Raw genomic sequence first — 13,098 nt, 5'->3', positions numbered from 1 at the left:
AGAAACTTTTCTCTTATTTACTTGTTGGATGGAGGACTTAAAGCTCCTACAAGGTGGACAGTTTAAGCAGTTGGCCCAAAGTTACAAGGAAAAGAGAGTACAGTGGTTTCCCCCAAGCCAACTTCACATTATAGTAAATAGAAAATTCCAGAAATGAACATTCATACATAAGTTTTAAATTACACGCTGCTGTTATGATTAGCAACATTAGCAGCATGATAAAATCATGTGTCATCCTGTTCTTGGAATGTGAATCACCCCTGTCCAGTGGAATCATGCTGCATCTCTCACCCCTAATTGTCCCAGCCTAGAAAATTCAGTTATCAGACTGACCACAGTGGACACCACGGGGCTTCTGTTCAAGTGACACTTATTTTACCTAATAATGACTCCAAAAGAGTGAGATTGATGCTGGCAACTGGTGTGTGGCAAAGAAAAGCCATAAAGTTCCTCCTTTAAGTGAAAAGGTCAAAGTTCTTTACGTAAGAGAAGAAAGTGACATACTGAGATTACTAAGGACAATGACAGAATTTGAGAGAGACAGGGCGAAAGAGCATATTCACACAACTTTATTAGAGCACGTTGTTATAATTGTTCGGTTTCATTATGAGTTGCCATTGTTTTATCTCATTGTGCATTTATAAATTAAACTCTATCACAGGTATATGTGTATATAGGGTTTCAGTCATCCACAGAGGGCCTCGGAAGGAATTCCCTGTGAACAGCGGACAATGACGGTGCTGTCCAGGCTCTGCACTGCAGCCACAGGCGCAGGCTCTCCACTGAGCAGTACAGAGAGAAAACAGTTTTGGCCTCTGCACATCTGGCTCTAGCGAACATCTGGGTAGTTTTTCCCAATATGTCCTAATCTTGTACTAGGTAAGAATAATAAACAAAAAAAAATTTTTTTTTTAAATCAAAGTTTGCTATTTCATTCCTCTCTGGGGGTGTAGGGGGTGGGAATTGGCTCCACAAGGAAGTCAGAATAGTTAATCTAGACTTTAAATCCCAGAGGCAAACACACCCTCCTTGAGGTCTGCAACATCACTTACAAAATATGATCAGTTGCGTCTCCATCTCCATTTTTCCTAGGCAGAAATTCTGCCATGGAGACATCATCAGTAAACCCATCAGCATCTATCAGGATGAAGCGGAGAGCAGCCTAAGCCAAGGGTGACAATGAACGACTGCACGAACCTAGTCTGTGTTAGAAGAGTCCCTAGAAGGAACTCACAGTGCCTGTGTCCTGCAGCCAGTCCCTGGCTGTGACTGCACTGTGACTGCAGACCAGGGTCTCCCACCAGACGCCTGAATCTGGGCGGGGAGTCCTGGGGGACCAGCAGGGTGGGTTTCACACCACACTGTGCACAGTGGCAGCCACATGCAGGCCAGGCCTCGCAGAAAGCTGAGTTCTTAATTCTAGGACGGTTTCAAGCACTAATAAATTGAGAGACGGAGGACACACAAGGGAAAAGGTCCAGTCATCAGGAAGGAAATCACTTCAAATATATTCATAGAAGGTGGGAAAAGAGACCTAATTTATTAAAATAATTTTTAAAAATCTCAATGTAAAGAAATCATTTCAAAGTTTTTTTTTCCATTTCAATTTGCCTATGCAATAGGAAAATCATAAAAAGAATGAGAACAGACTCTTGAAACCTGAAGTAATTCTAAGCCATGAAGAAGCAGGTTTGCACACCAAGCAACTCAGACCAAAAACAAAGAATTCATTTATTTTCATCCCAATGCTGCTGCTTCTGCTCCATTACCCAGTCAGCCTCCTGCAGTTTCCTTTAACCCTAATACTGGGGAGGAGGGCGCATTCTGCACCGGAAGGGGGGAAGGGTCCTAAGTGTTGTGTCCAAAGGCCTGATAAGGCCGCCAGGAGCAAAGCAGGGCCTGACTTGGCATTAATCTGCGCGCACAGGCCTGAAGTGGTTCCCCAGCCCAGAAAGGTATCAAACCACTCAGAAAGCTTACAGAGAGGCTATAAATTCTTGGGCACACCCCAGGCCCACAGCCTCAGCCCCGCTGAGTGGGACGTAGGACTTTGCAGTCACCTCACTTGCTGGAAGACCCAGCGCCATGATCTTCCCTGGCTCAGAAAGAGGTGCGATGCCTCTCCCTGCCCAGGTGGAACCTGTCCTCACTTCCTTTCCTTAGGAGAGTGAGGAGCCTGATTTCCTCACAAGCCCAGCAACCCCCTCAGCCCTCCCCTATCTGCACAGCACCCTGCATTTAGTTTGTCAGATTTCAATCTGTCATTTTAGAGAGCCCGCGGGGATTGGGAAACACATTTCAGGAGCTAGCAAAGGGGCCAGGTGAGCAGAGGCCACAAGTCCAGGGAAGGGAGGGAGGCATGGAGCCCCTGGTCTCTTGAAGAGCTGAGCAGCCCTTCTCTATCACCTGTCATGACCTGCTGGCCTCGTGGTATGGGGTCAGAGCTGTCCACGTCTGGCCTCTTGAAAGGTTATTTGGGGGCACTCCAGAGTTAGAGACAAAGATCAGTATTGAACCTGCTTTCACTCCTGTGTCTGGCACAGGCTGTTCAGAACCTTGCCTGGAACTGGCTTTCTGCTGTCCAGACTGCACGGCCTGGCCTCAGCATCCACGTCGCCCAGAACCTCTGTTCTTACCATCTGACCTGCCTTGGGTGCATTGTTATGTGGTGCCCTGGCAGAGCTCTGGGAAAAACAGATGGGTGAGGTGTGGCTGCTCTCTTGGGAAGGTCCAAGAGGAGGAGGGAGGGTAGGGGTGCACAGGAAGGGGAGGATGGCCAGGAATGGCCCCCAGGAAGCTGGGAGGAAGGGTTGCCGTGTGAGCCAAGGCTGGTGACCAGCCGTGGGATGGAGACAGTGGTCCCTGCGGTGGGTGGCCCAGGGAGGTGCACTCCGCATGCACACAGAGCAGGAGGGGTCAGGGGAGCCAGAACAGTGGCAGCAGGAATGGAGGGCTCTGTGGAGCAGGTGAAAGAGCCTTATTCTTCAGCAGCACAGAGACAATCAACTCCAAGACTCCATCTGGCCTACAAGGCCACACGGCTGACCTAGCTGCCCCTTCTTAGCCATTTGCTTCATGAGCCCACAAGTCCCCTTGACCAATCAGCACCTGGATCCAGTCCTTCCTGTACCCACCTCGCCTTTCTGCCTCATGAGGACTGAAGAAGATTCACAAGGGACAAGTCTCTCCTTGATAGAAAATGACAGAGAGGACTATAGCCACTTGTTACTTGTTTCCTTCTTTTTCTATAAACATAAGGCTCAAATACACTTTCCGGACCTCTCCTGGCTGGCATAAGACAATATTTTAGTGGGCCGGGGATTTTGCTCAGTGGTTCTGTTGCCTGCCTCTCAAGCACAAAGTCCCAAGTTCAACCCCTGGAACCAAAAACAAAAACAAACAAAACAAGACATTTTAGCAACAGGACACAGCAGGGGCACCCTGTGGCAGCTTCCAGGAACTGCCTCTTAAGGCAGCTGGCCTGCGCCCTTGGGCTTCATTCTCCCTGTTCTTGCCTCTGAGGCAGGAGGACAAAGTCTGTGGGATGGGAGCAGAGAGGCAGAGGGTCAACGAGGTGGCCAGCTTTCCAAAATGGCGCACAATGTCCAGTTCTAATTAGTTTCCTAACCACCTGCTAAAGACAAGGGGATGTGCGCACTATGTGCTTGGAGGGTGGGGCAAGATAGCTTTCCAAGACCATAGCGGGCATCCAGTTCTAACAACTGGGTCACTCATGGTAAAAAACTAGGGGATGAATGGGCTAAGTAACCCCAAATTAACCATAATCCCATTTGCATTTTGGTTTTAACCCCCAATGGGCTTTGGGAACCGTAACAGTTTCACAAAAGTTCATATAAGGACAAAAACTCCTCCCACCTCCAACAGAAAGGAAACTTGGTCCTGACTGATAAAAACTCCCGGTATCAGTTCAAAAAGTCGCCCTGTCCTTGCTGAAACCACATGTAGGCACTAGTACCTGCCTTCTTTTGGGCCATGAGCTTTCTCGTACTGGTCCACTTCCATCCTGTGGAGTATTTTCATTTTAATAAACCTATGCTGCTTCCACTTTCTCTGTGTGTCCTGTTCAATTCTTTGGTCAGAATACTAAGAACTTGGAAAATTTTTAGGCCTCAAGTATCCAGTAACACTTCATCCTTTTAAGCTTGGGACTAAAGTCTTGAGAATATGTAATGAGGGGTACACCTAAAAGGTGGAGGTGGGCACTGGCAAGACTGGGGATTGCTGAGAACCTCATGAGTCCTAGCCTAGCCCCTGTGTGTGAGAGAAATAAACTTCTGATGCGTGTGTGAGCCTCTGACATTTCATGGCTGCTGCTAAGTATAACACCAGTGGGTGACCTGAGTCTGCCTAGGGTAGATACTGTGCATGAAAACTTTTTGTATTCTTGTTTCTGAGGACCTGGTGAACCTGCCAAGGAGTCAGAAGGCCAGTGGTCACAATCTCCCAATTTATGTAAGACTGAACAGGATGCTCATAGTTCTGTGTGAAATTTGGATACACAACTCTCACCTCACCAGCACACACTCTAGTGTGGAAAAGCATATTGACGGTTAAGTCCTTTGCAAATCCTCTGCTGTAGAACAGGGTCGTGAAAGAACTCAGGGTTCAGTAAAGAAGAGCTTTGACCTTTCTGACCTCCACAGTTTACTCTCCCAGCTCCAGTGAAGTTGAGTGACAACAGCAGACATTGGGAGCAGCTATTCCACACTTTCAAATCTCCAGCTTTGTGTCTGGCTGAAACATCAGGTCCTCTCATTCCCTTCTTATTCTGTATTTCCTCATCTCTGCAACACCCCCCGTACCCCCTCAGCTGGAAAGCAGTTTTGTGGTCTCCAAGGGACGTGCTTCTTCTTCCTTTGGACCCTCATTAAGATGTGGAGCTGTCTGTGGCTCACCCAGGACTCTCACCATGCATGTCCACCCACCGTGAAGACTCAGCACATTGCCCTCACCGCCCTTCCCCTTCAGAGAACACCTCAGTCCCAACCAGCTCTCTGAACTGAAGGCTGGTGCCACACTCCAAACAGCACATTTTCTGAGCAACTGAGACAAGATGTGATTAGTCTCTGCACACAGGAGGAAAAAAGGCCATCAGAACTAATCTTCACCAGATTATTTAGCTATATTTTTTAGTTTTTGTCATCAGTTTAAACAATTATTCTAGTTCTAAAGTGGACAATTTGTAGGGCATCTAATGTGATGCAGTTTAACTGAAACATTGAGTCTTGTGAAATTCCTATGATGTTTATCGTAACTTTATCATCACTGTCAGTAATAGTACCTTATATTGGGTGGAAGTGAATACAGGCCGCTTGCTGTGCCGGGCTTGGGAACACAAGGCAGGACACATGCCTGAGGCTAACACAAAAGCCCTGTCGGGTTTTTCACAGGAACACTAGTTCCCAAATCCAGCTGGATCTCCAATTCAGAAGCTGGGAGAAATTCTAGCACCCAGCTTTCTGCAAAGCTCTTCAGGACCTGCCCTTGGCCATCCAGAATGATTCCTCAGACAATGGGAGCACAGTGGTACCTTGATGTAGTACCGGATGAGGACCCTGCGGAGGTCGAACACCTGCAACATGGTGGCTGCATTGTTGTCGATGATGCTGTAGCCCTCCAGGATGTACTGTGTGCGTGTGACCTCCCAGGTGAGCCAGCGGAGGTGAAACGCAGCATTGCAGGACAGCAGGTGGGGCAGGTGACCAGGCTGGCAGCAGCAGCAGCCTCTGTCTTCCTCATCGCCTTCCATGATGGCTTCCACTTCCCTCTGCTGGCAGTAGGTTCCTGGCCAAGCACAACAGAAGAGTTAGAAGAGAGGTTGTGCTACAGCTGTCCTTTGCAATGATTTCACTGGCCGGGGGGCTGGGGTTGATGCACGAGACAGTCTAGGGATCAGGACATGTGTTTACTCTTAGTTCACAGTGTTCCCCCAAACAGTCACAACTCTCGTCACCTTCTACTCATTCACAATCATTCTGATTCTCATGTGCTGCCCACATCTTGTACTCTGATGGCTCGTGCTCAAGGTAGTTATAAAAGACAAGATGAAATGAAGGATGCTGACAGGCCTGACCTGCTCCTAACTGAGCAGGCAGAAGGCTCACGGGAAGGTGGCAAGTGGAGGTGCCTGAGAGCACCACACCTGCGCTGACACGCCATCGGGTGGGGGCCCAGAAGGAGATGTTGCTGCCAAGCTGGAAGCACATGCACCCGACTCTGTGGGATCAGGATGGGACCCTCAAGCTGGGTATATCCCAGGGCCTTCACTCCAGAAGCAGGGTAAGGCCGTGGGTGTGAACAGCCTTTGGAAATGGACACCATCCCTCCTTCAACATTCTCATTGAAGGCTTAACAGGAAACAGTGAAGATGCTCATGACAGCAGGTTATTGCTATAGCCTTGAAGGCAGAATTGTGATCTAAAATGATCTTGATAGGCAGAAACTAGTACACCAAAGATGGACAGAAGAAAGGAAAACTCCTGCACACCGCAAAAAACATAACCATACATACAATTTATTAATACATAGTAAAGCATTTAGCAAAAACTTTGATAATTTTACTGATTTTTTTTTCTCACGGTACTGGGAATTGAACATAGGGTCTTCACACTGAGCTTTATCCTCAGTCCTTTTTTATTTTGAGAGAGGGACTCACTAAGCTAACCAGGCTGAGTATGAACTTGTGATCTTCCTTCCTAAGCCTCCCAGAGTTCTGGGATTACAGTAGTGTACAACCACACCCAGCTTAATCGCACTGATTATATGAACCCAAAGCCTGATACAGAAGAACCTGAATACAGAGACCATCAAAACAAAAGGCAGGGTACAGCTGGCACCCTTCACTTAGACACTTCATCACGTATGCGAGGAAATACAGCCGGGTGATCCCACTTACACTTTCTAAACCTTTTCTCTGTTAACAAGTGGATTCGTAGTCACTTGAGTGTGATTATAAAGACTATTAATTACACATTAAGAAACCTACAGCATTTTGGAAAGTTATACCTCTGAAGAATGACTTGAAAAGTTGAGAGTTTTCAGAAAAGAAGACTTCGGCGGAAATGGTGATCACCTTCCATGACCGTCTGCAGAGTTCTGCAGGGAACTGTGAGAAGATGGGCTCTGAAGTTCCAGAGGGTATCTCACGACTCATGAGTGGAAGTCTTGAGGCAGAGTTCATTGTAAGAAAAACCATTTAGCAATCAGATGTCCACTCAGGAGATGGACATCCCTGTGGGAATAAGAAGGTAGGGAGCTAGTGGTGGGGAGACAGAAGCACAGGGGCAACAGCCACAGTGCATATCACATGGCCTGTGATTCAGAGAGAAGAGAAGGAATGGGCAAAGCCAGGACGGACAGCAGGCCAACTACGGCCACTGCTGCTAGAGGTACAGTGTGTGCATATTGTTTAGGACAGATGAATCTTAAGCATGCTTATTTAACACAAAGAGAAAAAAGACAAAAGAAGAATTTAAAGAGATGGATGACACCAGAGATCCTAAGTAGCTTAGGGATAGTAGAAAAGGTGGATATAAAAATGATAATAGTTCAATGAAACAGAGTGAAATCAGAAAGGATAGAAAATACAAGAGGTGGTAGTGAGTAGCACAAAAGACAGTGGATATGAGATATTTAACTTAGTTTAAAAATTTTATGGAGATATGATGTCATCTGAATGCCAACATGGAAGAATGTTATTTCAGGGGAGGCGATAGTTAATCTATGGGGTTTACGGAAAGGCAGTTTGCTCTGGCTGCTTGGCTTTGTTCAAAGTATTTAACTAGCCCAAGCTTATTTCCTCATCTACAAATGGGTCCTTGTAAGAATGAAATAAAAAATCATATGGCAAATGATGAGTAACCACCAGTGACTGGTGTCATGCAGGGGCAGACTTTAGAAACTCTTGGATATGGGGAACACTTCATGCCTTCCAGGAAACCCTTAAAACAGTCCAATTTTATTGTAGGCTGAAGGTTTTTCCCTCGAATTCAAGTGTTGAACCTTGCTGCCTTCTCCAAGATGATGGCATTGGAGGCAGGGTTTTGGGGAGCTGATTTGGTCATGAAGGCGAAATCCTTGAGAATGGGATTAGTGTTCTTACAGAAAGAAACACAAGATAGCTTGCTTTCTCTCTCTCTCTCTCCTCCCATGTGAGGATGTACCAGGAAGTGGGGCTCTTACCAGACACCAAGCTGTTTGTTCTTGACCTTGGACCCCCTGGCCTTTAGAACTGTGAGGAATAGATGATGTTTAAACCCCTAGTTCTGACAACAGTTGTACAGAGTGGTAGTGGCTTTTAATGTAGCCCTCTTGACAACCACAAGAGTGCAGCTACTTCCTGTGGTGGCTGTGCAGATACACCTGCTTTAACAATTGGCCAAGATGAAGGTGAGACTGATGTTTTCTCTGGAAAGCTGAGAGGTAAAGTGTTCACTCAAATGGATGGTCTAGCAATGAAAAAGCAACCAACAACATCCCCCCATAACAAATGAACCTATTGCAGGTGCCTCCTTAGCTCAGAACCCAGGTGATCACTTTCCATGACCATCTGCAAAGTTCTGCAGGGACAAGATCTATGAAGGGACCATGGAGGGCTGAGGCAAAGGGAGCAGGAGAGATGCAAACCTCATGTCTGTAGGAAGCAGGCAATAAGATGATGTTCAAGTTCCAAGGAAGCACAAAGAGAAAAGATGTACTTTCCCCCACAGCCTCCAAGGTTAAGGGAGGAAAATGAGTAACAGGGAAAACAGACACCCACAGTCCCATTTCAGATGACAAGGAATAGGGACTGGAGCTAAGGTGTGGGCTGCTTACCAGCTCCTACTCTTCCTGACATTAATTCCCTGGGACAGAGTTTCAGGATATGGGATTAAAAGAACATTCAGGTCCTCTGACCCAACCATATACCCAGGGAGGATACTCTTATATTTGTTAGCTCTCACCAGATGTAATTTTTGAGAAGAAACAATTACTGTAATAATTTTACCAAGTCTGTGTATGTGACAAACTGACAGCTAATATCACACTGAGTGGAGAGAAGCTGAATGTGTTTCCTCTAAGTTCTGGAATAAGACAAGGGTATCTACTCTCCCTGCTCATACCCAATATAGTACTGGAAATTTTAGATAATTGAGAAAAATTAAAAATCTTACAAACAGGAAGAGAGGAAGTCAAAGTATCCCTGTTTTCAGATGATATGATTCTCTATGTAGAAAAGCTGAAGTTTACATCAAAAGACTACTAGAACTGTTAAAAATTTAACACATTTTCAGGATACAATATTAACTCACAAAAATCAGAAGTATTTTCATGTATCAATAAAAAATTTGCTATGGAAGCAAAGTCATTCATAATAGCCATGAATAAAATAAAATATGCAGAAATAATTTTAACCAAGAAAGTAAAAGGTTTCTACAATGAAAATTACAAAACAGGGCTAGAGATTTAGCTTAGTGGTTCTGCCACCTGCCTCTCAAGTGCAAAATCATGAGTTTGATCCCCAGTACCCGACAAAAAAAAGAAAATTACAAAACACTGGAGAAAACAAATTCACACACACACACAGGTTTGGAAGAATTAATGCAGTTAAAAATATCCCTGGTACAAAAAAAAAAAAAGTCCATGCAAGGGGTGACCCAAGGGGTGGGGAAAATATTAGCGAATCTTCAAACTTTAAAGTCTTTACATTGCCATTCATTCCCCTCAGAATAGTGCCCTTCACTCTGATCATGTTTATCTCCTGGTTCTTTCCGCTTTCTAAAGCAGTTCTGGAAGACTTCTCTTGTAAATGTCTATTTGAGGTGTGATCAAAAGCACAATAAAAGCTGTTGCTCAAAGCCATGCAATGGAAACGCAAGCATATAAAAGCATCACAGTGTGTCCTCATTTACCTTATTCACCGGATCTGGCACCGTGTGACTTTTAGCTCTTTGCCAAAGTGACAAGGACCACAAACAGTAAATGAGCCACCATGACAGCACAACTACAGACACTCTCAAAAAAGTTTCTGCACATCAAGGAAATGACAGAGACAACCTCTAGAATAGGGGGAAATACTGCCAACTATTCATCTGATAAAAGATAACTAGCCATCCAGACTGCATAAGGGACTCAAAAAGCCTCTAAAAAAAACCCCCACATAATCCAATTTAAAAAGGCAAACAATCTGGATATTTATCAAAATATAAAATTTACATGGGCAACAAATACATAAAAAGTTTCTCAGTGATCATTAGCCATCAGGGAAATGCAAATCAAAACTGAAATGAAACATCATTTCATCCCAGTCAGAATCGCTATTATCAAAAAACAAAACAAAACAACCGAAAATAACAAATGCTGGTGAGGATGTGGACAAAGAAGGAATCCTCAAGTACTGCTGGGAATGTAAATCAATGCAACCATTTGGGGAATAGTACGAAGGGTCCTAAAACAACTAAGTACGTATTTACTGTATGACTCAGCTATCTCTCTTCTAGATGTATACCCCAAAGAAAAGAAGTCACCATATGTGATGTGTCAACCTGACTTGGGTAAAAACCACCTAGCATATTAGTGAAGCTCTGAGTGTGACTCTGAGGGATTCACACGTAGGCCCAACCTGAGGAGAGAAGATCCACCCTGGCATGGACGGCGCTAACTAGTAGGTTTGCAGCCTAGAAAGAAGGAAGTCTTCCCCTTTTCTTCTTTGCTGGAGTTTCAGTCTTCACAACTGCCTGTGGACATTTGCCTCCAGTGCCCTCTTCTGCCTTCCAACAGAATCCTTCAGCTCTCCCACACAGACTGGTACCAGACTCTGCAGTGGGCATCAGGCCTTTGATCTTTACCTGGATCCTTTGTCCCCCAGCATGCAGATGACCATTTTACATTCTTCCACCCAATTCCACAGGTGGCCACTGTAAGTCTACCTACTAAATCCTTTCAATAATGATATATCTATATCTATATCTATATTTGTATCTGTGTTAATTACTTTTCTCTCATTGCTGAGACAAAATATCTGACACCCAAAGTTAAAGGGGGAAAGGTTTACTTAGCTCACAGTTTGTAAAGGTTTCAGCACATAGTTGGCTGGCTCCAAGGCACAGTGGTGCATGGCAGAGAGGCATCACAGAGGAGAAAAGTTCATAGTGTACACAAGGTGGCAAAGCAACAAGGGATCTTAGTAACTTGTTTCCCCCCTTTTTATATTCTATCTAGGCTACTTGGATTAGGGCAGTGCCAAATCAATTAGTAGACTGATTTAATAACCACACACCCTTAGTCCCAGCATCTCACACACACACACACACACACACACACTCTCCCCCCCCCTCTAGATTCAGCCGCTTCTGAAAAAGCCCCACCCCAGGAGGCTTTGGGGGTACATCTCAACACAAAGCATAACAATATCTATATCTATTTGTTCCTCTAATAAAGCACACAGAAATATCTGCACGTCCATGTTTCTACAGCACTATTCAACATAGTTGATGTGGAATTAGCTTAGTTTCACATCAAGAGGTGAATAAGTAAAGAAAATATGTAGGAAAGGGAGTAGGGGGTGAAGGGAGAGCAGGGATAAAGGGAAAAATGAGAACCAAGACCTGTCATGTAAAGGTACAAGACCCCAACGATGAATGTAACTGTACTGTATACCTAAAATGCAGCAATAAACTCAATGAGGAAAAAAAATAAAGAAAATATGGAATATGTGTATAATAAAGTATTATTCAGCCATAAAGAAGAATGAAATTCTGTCATTTGCAGAAAAATGGTTTGAACTGGAGGATATTACATTGAGTGAAATAAGTGAGAACCATAAACACACACATGGTATGTTCTTTCTCATGCACTGAAACTAGAAGCCACTGACTTGAATATAGAATTGTGATCACTAGGGATTAGTAGGGTTTGGGGAAGCAGGTTCATAAAGGAAGCCTGGATTGGATCAGTGTACACTATATGCGTGTGTTGAAATATCACCCTGAACCCCATTAATGTGTACAATTAATGCATATTAATCAAAATGAAATAAAATATTTAAAAATAAAAAACTATATTTCAAAGAGCCTCAATTTGCCTTAGGATTGTCCAATAGGAATAAAATTCTATAAAGACTGCAATGTCTTGGGCTAGGGATTTAGCTTAGTGATACTGTGCCTGCCTCGCAAGTACAAGGTCCTGAGCTCAATCCCTGGTACCACAGAAAAAAAAAAAAAAAAAAAGGATTGCAATGTCTTTAAAGATTCACATTTCTATTCATTTAATTATAAAACAGTGTGCTTAAAATTTTTATTTCATTTTTTAAATCTAGAATTCCTCATCAGTGAGTCTCCAGAGGAAGGCAAGAATGGTGTTATTTACTCATCAGAGTACATTAAAGAACAACCTATGATTATGGTGGTTTCATTCTGATTCTGAAGACTGAGCTTTCTTGCAGAAGAAAAGATCCTTTCTAGAGACTGTGGATTCTTGAAACCACCAGGGCAGGAGCCTCTTCCCGAGACTATCTATGACAACCAACAGCTGCCTCCTCTCCCCTACAGGGGCCACATGCTATCCTTGTACAATCCCACACAGCTGTGCTGGGACACTTCTTACCTCACAATCATTAAACAACTCCTTGATAATCATCTTCTTTAAATTAATCCAATCTAAATTTGGAGAAACAATTGCCAAGTGTACAGTGATGTGAGGTCACAAAGCAGAACTAAAACAAGGGACAGGACTGAGTCCGTGAGCTGCAGAAGGAGCTCAGTTCTGCATGGCTTGAGCAAGCCATTTCTCTGCATCTCCAATCCAGTCCTTCAGTAACACTGGACCCACATGTCTTTTAAATATGACCTTGAGAATCAAGGAGAAGTGTATTGGACTTGTGTGCAGTACAGGAAAAAAAAGACAAAAGTATATTAGAAAGATTTACAATTTGCTTCTGCAAGCATAACAGAGATTCTGTTATTATAACAATTTTATATTCCACGGAGCCTCAATTTACTTTAAGATCTGCCCATAGGAATAAAATGTTTCCTATGACCTGTTTGACAAACTGGATTTCAAGTGTGGTGTAATAACTTTAAATGAAACAGCATTGTTTTC

General features: G+C 44.1%; 1 protein-coding gene across 1 annotated transcript in view; it reads right to left on the bottom strand.

The window, feature by feature from the left end:
• Pcnx2 (pecanex 2) overlaps positions 1 to 13,098 on the bottom strand; it is a 205,321-nt gene that overhangs the window by 23,123 nt on the left and 169,100 nt on the right. Inside the window, exon 27 of the mRNA XM_010622007.3 lies at positions 5,552 to 5,805. Coding sequence (XP_010620309.1) covers positions 5,552 to 5,805 — 254 coding nt within the window. The remainder of the gene's footprint in view (positions 1 to 5,551; positions 5,806 to 13,098) is intronic.

Source organism: Fukomys damarensis, unplaced genomic scaffold (genome assembly GCF_012274545.1).
Source record: "Fukomys damarensis isolate Sample0158 unplaced genomic scaffold, DMR_v1.0_HiC HiC_scaffold_10, whole genome shotgun sequence".
Lineage (NCBI taxonomy): Eukaryota > Metazoa > Chordata > Mammalia > Rodentia > Bathyergidae > Fukomys > Fukomys damarensis.
Note: the sequence above shows the minus strand (reverse complement) of the source record. Positions and strands in the feature narration are given on the sequence as shown.